The sequence below is a fragment of the Taudactylus pleione genome, unplaced genomic scaffold, assembly GCF_031769625.1.
Source record: "Taudactylus pleione unplaced genomic scaffold, aTauple2 ptg000609l, whole genome shotgun sequence".
NCBI lineage: Eukaryota > Metazoa > Chordata > Amphibia > Anura > Myobatrachidae > Taudactylus > Taudactylus pleione.
In genome coordinates this window covers 4,420,001-4,432,816 of record NW_028285011.1, presented here as the reverse complement: position 1 = coordinate 4,432,816, position 12,816 = coordinate 4,420,001, and the positions used below count along the sequence as shown (strand labels likewise).

The following is a 12,816-nucleotide window of genomic DNA, read 5'->3' as shown; positions in this document are numbered from 1 at the left end:
AATAGTCTCTATATAAAGTCACAAAAATGATCCCTTCCACATCTAGAGAATGGGGTTTCGTGTTTGATCTATTGATAGCAGGTCACCCACAAGTGCACATTCAGCATCAAATGCTTACAATAAGGCTTACATCCACTAGTATCTACCATACATATCAAGGTTTCTTTATACTTCTTTCCTTTGTGCACACGTCAATGATAATTTTAAACGTTACCACACCACTTGTTAGTCAAAACAAAAAGACGTGCTTACACGTATGCTTACACGTAACTGTAGTGAATCCTCATATAGCGGTATCTTTATACTGGAAATGCTTTTCAATCCAACAAAAGTGAAAATTGCAACTTCTTATAAAAATGATTTTATTAATAGGTCCAAATAAAGTCTTCCTAATAAAATTTATCCATATGAATGGGCAACATGCACATTCCTGATTATAACATCACTGGGGAAGCAAACATATCACATAGAATGTACCCGGGTATTCTTACCCCAATGATAAGGTAATGGCTGGATGCTCCAACACTGGATAAGTAAAAACAACACCATACCAACGCGTTTCGACTATCTAGTCTTTTTCAAGGCAGTGGTGTTAATTCCAAACAGACTGATATTTATTCTATATAAGGTCCCGTCCCTCTCTCCTGGGTAAAATTCAATAAAAATCCTTAGTTCTAACATAAAACACTAATCGCTGTATTCATAATCCATGATAAGGTACAATCATAAAAATATCCATAGTCTGCATTCAAAACGAATATTCTAAAGTATTAAAATGCCATATAATCAACGTTCCATATTTTACTTCCGGTTCCACTTGCGCTCCCCCATCCCCAATCGGCGCTAGAGAGAGATATTTTTGTTCTCTAGTGCCTGAACTGGAGTATCCGGTTTGCGTGTCACCGCTTATATCCGGCTTGCGTGTCACCGCTGTTCCTGGCTTGCGTGTCATCGCTAAAGCGTCACTGCAGCGCGACTTCCGGAAATCTGTGTGTATGTCCCCGCTGGATCCCCTCTAGATCATCATTTAGGCACGACTTTAGAGTGTTGGTATGCGTTCCAGCGCTATATTCTCACCTTAAATGTAACTTCCGGGATTATGTCACCAGAATGAATTTGGGACAGTGAATATTAATCCTCGTATAATCCCAGCTGGAAATTATTATTATATCCCTACATAAGCATCTTCTAAGCAGAGATAATAATCTGCAGGAATGCATACCAACACTCTAAAGTCGCGCCTAAATGATGATCTAGCGGGGATCCAGCGGGGACATACACACAGATTTCCGGAAGTCGCACTGCAGTGATGCCTTAGCGGTCACACGCAAGCCAGGAACAGCGGTGACGCGCAAGCCGGATATAAGCGGTGACACGCAAACTGGATACTCCAGTTCAGGCACTAGAGAACAAAAATATCTCTCTCTAGCGCCGATTGGGGATGGGGGAGCGCAAGTGGATATTAAATCTGTCACTCAAAAACCGGAAGTAAAATATAGAACGTCGATTATATGGCATTTTAATACTTTAGAATATTCGTTTTGGATGCAGACTATGGATATTTTTATGATTGTACCTTATCATGGATTTTGAATACAGCGATTAGTGTTTTATGTTAGAACTAAGGCTTTTTATTGAATTTTACCCAGGAGAGGGACGGGACCTTATATAGAATAAATATCAGTCTGTTTGGAATTAACACCACTGCCTTGAAAAAGACTAGATAGTCGAAACGCGTTGGTGTGCTGTTGTTTTTACTTATCCAGTGTTGGAGCATCCAGCCACTACCTTATAATTGGGGTAAGCATACCCGGGTACATTCTATGTGATATGTTTGCTTCCCCAGTGATGTTATAATCAGGAATGTGCATGTTGCCCATTCATATGGATAAATTTTATTAGGAAGACTTTATTTGGACATATTAATAAAATCATTTTTATAAGAAGTTGCAATTTTCACTTTTGTTGGATTGAAAAGCATTTCCAGTATAAAGATACCGCTATATGAGGATTCACTACAGTTATGTGTAAGCATACGTGTAAGCACGTCTTTTTGTTTGGACTAACACGTGGTGTGGTAATGTTTAAAATTATCATTGACGTGTGCACAAAGGAAAGAAGTATAAAGAAACCTTGATATGTATGGTAGATACTAGTGGATGTAAGCCTTATTGTAAGCATTTGATGCTGAATGTGCACTTGTGGGTGACCTGCTATCAATAGATCAAACACGAAACCCCATTCTCTAGATGTGGAAGGGATCATTTTTGTGACTTTATATAGAGACTATTATAATCACAGAAATACTACACTATCAGACATTTTGTTCTTTATCATTTCTCCTTTTTTTATGTATGGAAAAATTTGTTTGAAAACGTCTGAGAAGAAAATCAAAATTAAGAAGAGATACGGACACTAACAACCATAAGTATATGAATTAATCCAATATTGAAGCGCAATGTTGCTGCAATACCTGAGGAGGCAACTGCAATTGCAATCTGTTTTTGGCTACAAAATTTGGCCAAGATTAGACTTAGGAGGAATGTTTTTCCTGTTCCCCCTTGAGCATCTAGAAAGACAGTACCTCCAGTTTTTCTTGTTACCATAAAAATAATTATTTTATATGCAACTGTTCGATCTAAAACCAGCCTGGGCTCATTTTCTATCACAAATCTCTGCAACTGTGCAACACTATAGCTTTTTCACGTAACATGTATTTACTAAGACTGAAAGGGTTTCTTCTGTCAGCAGTTGGAGGCCCTAGTTGATGCAGACTCTTGCCTACTACAAGCAGATAAGAGCTAACCCTCCAACATGACCCATTTCGCCACGTACAAATTGCTCTACTCCTGGACTTCCCACGTAATTTATGATTGCAGACACCTGTGTTGAAACACCTGTCTCATCAATTACCTAGTTCAACACAGCTGTCTGGAATCATAAATTAGATGGGAAGTCCAGCAGCAGCGCAATTTGTACTTGGTGAAACGGGTCATGTTGGAGGGTAGGTGAGAGCTTAATTGAACACTGTATCAGTGTATTATGTGGTACCCCCAAGTTTGTTCCCAAATAGGGGTCCCACAATTTTTTTTATTTATATATAGAGATAACAGCCCCATTCATATAGTACAACTTTGAATGACCCTGCTCTCCCTGAACCCCACTGAGCATGTGCAAATAGGGAGGTAGAAAGTGCACCTTGGTCAGCGACCCATTTAGGAGGGAAAATCCTGCCCTATTGATTGGTAGCCTGAGTGTCCAGGCAGAGATCACTGTAGGCAGCCTGTTGCTGGGGTCCCCCTGTCCACACATAGATGCCGGACGACAGGGAGGAGAATATGGAAGAGATTATAAAATACCCTCCTCAGGGCTGTCAGTGCTGAGTCTGGGAGGAATTTCTGAAAAAATGATTGTCTGTGAGGTGTTTCTGTTGAGTGTCCCTGGATCTGTACAAATAGGGGTGCAGTAACCCCTTTCATTTACCCTGGATTACAAATACTGCACCTGGTATGCTGTCAATAATGAGTTGCTGTGGAGTGTCCCTGGATCTGTACAAATAGGGGTGCATTAACCCCTCTCATTTATCCTGGATTACAAATACTGCACCTGGTGCTGTCTGTAAGGAGTTTCAGTGGAGTGCCTTTGGAGCTGTAAAAATAAGGATGCTATAACTTTTATGTTTGCCCTGGATTACAATTACCAGACTTCAGATTAACCCGGAAGGCTACCTATCCAATCTCCCAGGAGAGGTGCTCTGATGCTGGATGTGAGTCCCTGGAGGAAGCTTGCCCCGGGACTTGCATAGAGGACCCTGCTTTGGAAGAAGCCCCCTCTGAATAAAGGACTGCCTTCCTAAGTGCCTGTTATCAGGAGGCGACACATGTGGAAGTCTGCGCATGCTGGGAGAGAAGAGGAGCTGCCTGGGAAGGAGTTCTCATCGCTCCCTCGTCGTGGATGAAGCCCCAGCTGAGGAAAAGGTCCCGCCAGTGACGAAAACCCTACTGGCACCCGCACGGGCAGAAGAAAAGACAGCCCTGGAGGAGGAGTTCTTCGGGACCCCTCCTGCTGCTGTGTTTGTTTGTGTGCCAGACAGAGCTCCTGTGGAAAGGGATTTTGCACCTGCTGCCCCTTGTAAAATACCTGCCGGAGGTCTGCAGCTGGGAGCTCCGGTGCGGTGCCTAGCATCCCGGAGTTTCCCTGGACATCATGTGGGCTGAATATCCACAGCCAGGGGTAAGAACACCAGACCTCCCTCTGCTAAATTAGCTAAAGTGATGAAATAGGGGGGAAGTGAAAGATAGGTTATCTCTTCTGTCCTCCAAGAATTATATCGGTGGTTATTTCTCTACTGTGAACCTCTGGCTCATGTCCAGGAGGGGACGGGATTTATGGGTGTCGGCTCATGTCCGATGCCACTGTGGGTGATGTATAAAGTATTTTATGTCTATCTTTAAAGTAAATGTAAAGCCATGTGATATGTATTTGGCTCTGTTTACTGTTTGACTCGTGTGTTAGCTAAAGTGGTGAATAGTGGCCGTCTGTAGCCCTTTATATTTAATAACACTCTGTAAAGCTGTTCACTGCTCGCTGTGTTATTGTTGTCAATGCTGATTATTATTTTGCTTGCCATGAAATGGTTGATCACTTGCTGGTATTGGTGTTAATGTAAAGTGACTTTTATACACTGCTTGTTGCCGGTATCCATTTTAAAGTACATTCATGCTGATGTAATGTATACTACCTTTGCTGTCATCTCTTAGCACAAGGTGCATGTCAGCTGTGATTTTTCACATTTGTCAATTTCTGTTGTGTAATGTATACTAATTGTTTATTTAGCCCTGTGTAACCCCAGCTGGCAATTCTGGTGGTAATAAGTTGTGGCATAGATAGACTGTGTTCATTTTTCCCAGCAAAGGCCCACATAATAGCACAGACTTTATCTTATAGCTATAGGTTGCCGATGCACTATAGATACAAGGCTAACCTACATGTGTTTTTCCCACGTTATACTCAGCAAAAGGAAGCGTAGCACAGACTGTATTTTAAAGCTATAAGCTGCCGGTGCACTATAGATACAAGGCTAACCTACATGTGTTTTTCCCACGTTATCTTTAGCAAAAGGAAGCGTAGCACAGACTGTATTTTAAAGCTATAAGCTGCCTGTGCATTATTGATACAAGCTCGACCAGCATGTTAGGCCTCTCATTTGTTTTAGGTGAAGTAAAAGTTCTGCAAAAATTGTGTTTTATTTTGTTTACACTTGCTTGCCAGCTGGGGTCACCGGTAGAGGACGGGGAGGTAATAAATAAATACCTTGACATTGAAAAGTGTAATTTATTTCATTCAATCTATGAATGGTAAACATTTCCTGTATCAATTATTATTCTTTGATTGGCAGCAATAAAATTGCGTTGCACCTTCCGTCCTGACTGGTCATTGTGTCTGCAAAAGGGGAATACAGGCTTGCCTCTCTGTCACGGTGTGTCCTATCTTAGCACGGGGAAATCGGCCACCGAAGGATTCCGAACACACCTGAACCTGGTGCTAGTGGTGCAGCACTGTACAAACTTTCAGAGCACCACAATTGTAACCATAGCTCAGGATTGACTTGTCTTCCTTCATAATGAATGTCTTCATTAATTTTTTCCTAAAATCAAGCCTAGGTTGACCAATAAATCATTTAAAGTGCCAGCAATAACCCGGGTTATTTCACGAGAATGCGCAGCAGCCTGGGATATTGCTCAGTGTGAACTGGCCCAGTTGAAATAACTCGGGTCGAATGACCCGGCATTTCAACCCGGGTAACGAGCAGGGTTGAACATGGGTTCAACCCGGCTCACAGTTCAGTGTCAACGGGTAGCCCGTGTCAAAGCGACCCGCGACACGTTTACAGCATAGGAAGAACTGGCACTTGGAGATTATCTCTTCTCCAAGCACCGGCTCGGCACGCGACAGCGGTGGCATCATCGACCCGGCAATAAACTGGGTCGGACCGCCAGTCTGAAACGGGTCTCAGCCGGGTCGCACCTGGAATAGACCTGTGTACAAAATCCAGGTGCGACCCAGGTTTGTGGTTTGAAGGGGGTATTGGTATCTGTCAGTGCAAGTGCAATGTGGCAGTTGATCCTCTGACTCACTGCTCTTCCGATGGAGCTCTGCCTGCCCCCCACTGCTACATATCAGCCTGTGCTTTCAGATCATGGCAGTTTTAGGCACTGGAAGACATCCTGAGCAAACTTGCTTAAACATAAATTTCAAATCAGACTCCACGGCTATGTTTGAAATCCATGGCCCTGATGGACTTCAAACATAGCCAAAAACCTAATCCTGGTCAAACTACACCACCATGCCAAATTTGATGGAGCTAGGTACAAAACTCTAGACGTGCAAAAAGGACAAATAGACAGACAGACAGACACACACACTTTCTATCTTAATATCCAGATTTAGAAGTATAGAGTACATATAAACTATTCTGTACCACACATTCAGGATCCATAATTTAGTACCACACTATATTTGTGCTTTGTTATGCTATCCAGCAGATGCCTGTGACGCTTTATTTTACAGTAACACAGTACTTTTCGCTTTGGTTTTAAGATATATGGTCACATTCATTCCTATCACGTAACATCTTAGTACAATTGCACCTGAGATCAGATTACAATTGAATGTGCAGAAGTTTACAAGAGCAGCATTGGATACACAAACTGAATATCCTAAAGACACTATACTTGTCAGATATATTGTTACTCTGTTACTGATACTACTCATTAATGTCAGGGCAGGAACTTCCATAAGACTCTTGGAGTTACAAATAATTAGAAAACACGACCCACCAATTATTTACGGACTAGGATACTTCTTAGCATTTTTATAATTTAGCGACTGGAGAGAAAAATACAGGTTTATAAGAGGTTGTGTTATTTTTCTTTCCAACCTGATGATCCAGAGCTTCTGACACAGCTTCAGCTGCACTATCCACATTGGCCACTGGGGAGTTCTGAAGACTCCAAATCCACTCCACAGCTTCCTCTATGGAATTCTGAGTTACATGGACAACTTTCTGCTGCCACTTCACTGGCTCCTGTGAGACCCTATAATAACAGACCATAACAGATTACCAGGCATGTTCAGCCCTTCATCCCACTATTCTGGAAGCTTCCATGGCATGTAATTCATTTTTATAGCTAATGAAAACACTCAAACAAGATTCTCCTAATATTAAAAGGAGAGAGTTAAATATAACTAAGTACATAATGTACAATATGCACTGTTGTCAAAGTACATGAAGACTTGGACTAGCTGATCCATGTATACTACGGTCTGGCCAGCAATGCTGTATGAGTTACTAATGGGTGTAAAAAACGAATTACCATTTAGAAAATAGATTTCAGACATTACTTTTACAGGATAAATACAAATATAATGAATTGATTTTTACCTTGTAAGTAACAGCATATATTCTGCATAATCTGTCAGTATATGCTCAGGGTTTCTGTTGCTAACACAAACAGTGCATCCTATGTCATAGAGATAGTGACCTCTGTAGCTCTCTGTACAATTAATTCAAGTTTGTTTTTCAGGGTTGTTACAATATGCTGTGTAAACCTGTCAGGCATCTTTTGTAACCAGCGAATGAGCTACTGTAACTGGTACGACCACAAACACAAAGGCTTCAATAGGCCTTAGTTCTTGCATGTTTCCTCCTGGCTGTAGAGTGTGGTTCCAAGTAATTTAGTTAACCTAGGAGATTATTAGTAGAACTGTCCAACTAATTGTGACTGTGTTTTAGTATTACATTGATAGCACCTTACTTACCTGGAATCTTAAGGGTACATTCTTAGAGTTACTAACTGTAATTATGCAGAAGCACTAACAAAATGTTTTCGCCGTTGCACCAAATAGACACTTACCAAATTAGGTTGAATTTAGAAATGTGTGGAACCTGTTCTCTTATAACAAGGCATAAGGCGTCCTTGCATATATCATGTTGTGCTTTGGTAATAGAATTAAGGTCTAGAATAATGACTATAGATTGTTCCTGGATCACCCCAAATACTGATCGACTTGTACTCTTCAGCCAATCCAGTCTTTGATTATACAATCCGATGAGGTCTGTAACAGCTTCCACCTTCTGTGACACTTCTTCTCTTTTAGCTGTCAACTAGTTGGTAAAAAAATAAACCAAACAGTATTGAAGTGACCCGAATGATATAGAAACGTACACTCATTGTGAACAGACGTGACCCAAGTGATATAGAAACGTACACTCTTTGTGAACAGAAGTGACCCAAATGATATAGAAACGTACACTCATTGTGAACAGAAGTGACCCAAGTGATATAGAAACGTACACTCATTGTGAACAGAAGTGACCCAAGTGATATAGAAACGTACACTCATTGTGAACAGACGTGACCCAAGTGATATAGAAACGTACACTCATTGTGAACAGAAGTGACCCAAGTGATATAGAAACGTACACTCATTGTGAACAGACGTGACCCAAGTGATATAGAAACGTACACTCATTGTGAACAGAAGTGACCGTAGTGATATAGAAACGTACACTCATTGTGAACAGAAGTGACCCAAGTGATATAGAAACGTACACTCATTGTGAACAGACGTGACCCAAGTGATATAGAAACGTACACTCATTGTGAACAGAAGTGACCCAAGTGATATAGAAACGTACACTCATTGTGAACAGACGTGACCCAAGTGATATAGAAACGTACACTCATTGTGAACAGAAGTGACCCAAGCGATATAGAAACGTACACTCATTGTGAACAGAAGTGACCCAAGTGATATAGAAACGTACACTCATTGTGAACAGAAGTGACCCAAGTGATATAGAAACGTACACTCATTGTGAACAGAAGTGACCCAAGTGATATAGAAACGTACACTCATTGTGAACAGAAGTGACCCAAGTGATATAGAAACGTACACTCATTGTGAACAGACGTGACCCAAGTGATATAGAAACGTACACTCATTGTGAGCAGAAATGACCCAAGTGATATAGAAACGTACACTCATTGTAAACAGAAGTGAATGTTCCGTTTTATACAGTATATTCCTGCAATATTAAAACACAGTAGAACAAAACTGGCAACTAAAAAAAAACACTAAAGTGGGTGACAAATAATAGAAATAGTACATTGTATTACATTTATGTGACGTTTACTGTAAGTACAGTACTACTTTGTTGGGTGACACTAGAATAGCAAGTCATGAGCTAATCAGAAAAGTCCAGGAATTCAATTTGATTCCAAAAGGAAGAATGGGAGGACGCACCATTGTGACACATACAAACTTCCCAAAAATTAGGCACTTTTGGCAGTAAATTTTAATTTTGAAAACTTACATTATATATTTTACCACTGATGTTATACTGTCGGAAAAGTCCATGAGAATACCGGGAGGACACAGGTCGTCCTAGTTTGTTTATGTAATCTGTACAGGGAGAATGGTATAATTTAGACCAGTTAAAATTGTTATAATGAAAAGCGATAAAAATAAATATATGAATGTTTTTTTATCTTTTTGCTAATACAGGTACAGCAATAAATGAAACCAGCAACTGAGCAGCCATCTTTAGGCAGCATACTGTACCTTCCTTCTGCTGGAAACCAAGCTGTGCCAGAATCTTAGGCAGCGTAAGTTTCTTCCGTCTGAGTCCAAGAGACTGCAGCCATGCCGATGACGAAATTAGAGCGCTTGTATCCATATTAGATGACATTTTTCTAGTACTCATTTCTTGGTGCCGAAATGCTTTTTATCACACATCTAGATTAGAATTATAAATGTAAAACATCATACCACTCCTTCTGTTTATTCTTAAGCAGAGACAAAAATAAATGACACAAGTGAACATTTTCTATGTAAAGTCCTCTTTTATATTATAACTGGATGGCAAAATAATGGAATAGCTGGCTCCGAACTGATATAAAATGTAACGCAAAACCCATAAACATGTTTATGACATAAATTGGGGGTCGTTTATTAAAATAATGCAAAGAAAAAATGTGGTCTTTCAATAATAATTAATTAGATTCTAACTGTAGTTTGCAGTTTAGAAAATGTAATCTAAAATCTGAATGATACAATGAGAATTACCTTATTTTCCTTTACACCAACTTTCGCTACTTTATTTGTTGCTTAGAAATTGTTCAGTGGTTGTCTCATTTTTACACACATAACCCGATTCCTTGGGACACTAAGCTTTTCCAAACAATGAGCATCACAACACCTGCAGTAAAAGGGTTTGGTCTTGCACAAAACAGCCATGGCACGGGTGGAACAGGCCTAATATTTTGAGTTTTCAATAGTAAATTTGTGTATCATTCATACCCATAGGCATGGTATGATCGTGCTCTGTACATACGGTTTCATTTAAGTGGAATGCTTGCCAAAGGTAAATAGTCAGAATTGTATGTATTTGTCATAGATCTAACATCCTAAATTAGAATTACAGATGAACAACATGGTGTTGATGGGCTTACATATAATGGGGGAGATGTACGAAGCCCAGAAACGGTATCAGAGCACGTTATGTGCGCTGATACCGCTTCTCCCCGATGTATGATTGGGGGTCTGGGCGGTAAATGACAGGGGTGCTATGCGCCCCTGTCATTATCGCCGCTGCAATCTATAAGATAGCAGCGCCGATAGCCTGGGCTATGTACGAACGGTCATAACGTCTGACCGTTCGGCCGGCTGTAGCTGTCGTTAACGACAGCTACAGCCTGGCGCTAGCCTATCCCCACAGCAGGGACAGCGCTGTCCCTGCTGCGGCGGCTGCCGGCTCCAGGGCTCCACGCGGGGATCTCGCGATACTTCCCGCGCATGCTCAGTGGAGCCGGCCGGGAGAGAGACACAGCGCATCAGCACTAGGCTGATGCGCTGCTGTCTCTAGCGGGTAGCGCCGGAGGGGGGAGTTAACGCTCCCTCTCTCCGGCCGATGAGATGTTTATACATCTCATCGGTAGTGCTTCCTGCTTCGCCTCGGTAAAGAGGCGAAGCGGGAAGCATTATAGCGGCATGGTAAGTGCCGCTATAATACATCTGCCCCAATGTGTTTTGTGCCTACAAGCACTAGAAGCAATATGTCAAGTCATTTGGGATATTGATGTGACACTTCTTAATGACTCTGTTTGGCCCTTTCCATGTGACCGCTTCAATTTGACAGTTCTACCATAAATGGGATAATGACATGTAGTTATGAGAAGGTCTCAATACCGACATTCGAATCCCTATAGCTTATCATGATCAATTTAAGTCATCACTTTCCATTTAGCTGCAATAACATTCAGCTAAATTTCCCAATAACACTCCCTCCGGTCTTGTCCAAAAAAACCTCAAAAACATTTTTTTTTTTTTTTTTTTTTAAATTACATAGATATGTAATGAAACAGGAAGCAGTCGGGATGCCGATGGACGGAATCCCGACCGTCGACTTCCCGACTGTATAATCCCGGGAAGGGCTAAATGACAGGCGTCGAAATCCTGATGCCTGTCATTTTCCCTACGACGGGAGCCCAACACCCGGCTTGCCGATCGAAGGTAAGCCGGGCGCGGACAGACGCGGGGGAGTTAGGTTTAGGCTAGGGAAAGGGAGGGTTAGGCACCCCCGGGGCGAGGGTAAGGTTAGGCACTTGGGGGGGAGGTTAGGCACCCCTAAGTGAGGGTTAGGGGGAAGAATAGGTTAGTCAATACATACCTTTCGACGATCAGGATTTTCACTGCTGCCGGAATGCCGCTGTCGGGATTTGAACCGCCGTCCATACGGCCGGCGGTAAATCATACTGAATCCAATGAAACATGGATATTAAACTATCATATATTTAATAATTTATTTTTAGTGCAAATCCAATTATATTTAGAAGGTGTTCATACAGCCTAGACCCTGGCTTCTACAACACCTGGGCAGCCTCAGAGTGAGAACCTTGCTATCACTAGTATGCTGTATATTATACAGTATTTAACAAGTTCAAGGCCTCAAAGAGAGGAATATACTAAGTGCTGATGTAAAGAATTGAACTGAAATGATGTTGCTAAACCAATTACTTATTGTGTTCATCAAATATTAGAAAAATTTGAGGCACATTAAATATTAGTCTGATATTTTTCTTCTTAACTTCCAAATGACGGACACATTGAACCCAATCAGTACCGTAACTAGGGTAGTGTGACCAGTGCCATGGCACCGTGCACCACAGGGCAGGGGGCGCTGTTTGGGCCTGTCAATTTTTCTGTTTATTATCATTCTCACTTGTAGCTTTCTCTTCTTTTATTCCCCAGCATCTCCTGGTCTCCCGTATCTCTTCCCTGGCCCTTCCCCGTGAAGCCATGGCCCTCTTTCAGGTGTGCTATCTCATGTCCCTATTTAAAAAATGGGGGGGCGCCAATGCTCCCTCTAGCACAAGTCACCAAAAAGTCTAGTTACGGCTCTGAACCCAATCATAACTTTGCAAAATCAATTAATAGGTTTTTTTTTTTTACTCCTGGCCCTCAACTGCTTTGGTCAGTAATTACCTCTGGTCTCAATTACCAAACAGCACCTGCACCCACCATATTTTGATCCATTATCATATTTGACTGGCTCCTTGTTTCCCCATAATTTAAAAGGAGTACCCTTAGATGTGATCCAATGGTGATGCACCAATCATTATTATTATCATCATCCTTTATATAATACTGTATAGTATCCCTAGGGGCCCATTTATCAAAGAGAATTTGAGGTAAATTCCCTGAAAACACCTGTTTTCGGGGGGTTACCTCAAATACTAAGTGTCCCCCGGA

At 41.5% G+C, this 12,816-nt stretch overlaps 1 protein-coding gene across 1 annotated transcript in view; it reads right to left on the bottom strand.

Moving 5' to 3' along the window:
* The window catches only part of VWA3B (von Willebrand factor A domain containing 3B), a 201,201-nt gene extending 191,432 nt beyond the window's left edge, over positions 1 to 9,769 (bottom strand). Inside the window, exons 1-4 of the mRNA XM_088454098.1 lie at positions 9,628 to 9,769; positions 9,380 to 9,468; positions 7,917 to 8,167; positions 6,941 to 7,097 (exon numbers count right to left, since the gene is read on the bottom strand). Coding sequence (XP_088310224.1) covers positions 6,941 to 7,097; positions 7,917 to 8,167; positions 9,380 to 9,468; positions 9,628 to 9,769 — 639 coding nt within the window. The remainder of the gene's footprint in view (positions 1 to 6,940; positions 7,098 to 7,916; positions 8,168 to 9,379; positions 9,469 to 9,627) is intronic.
* Positions 9,770 to 12,816: the final 3,047 nt, after the last annotated feature.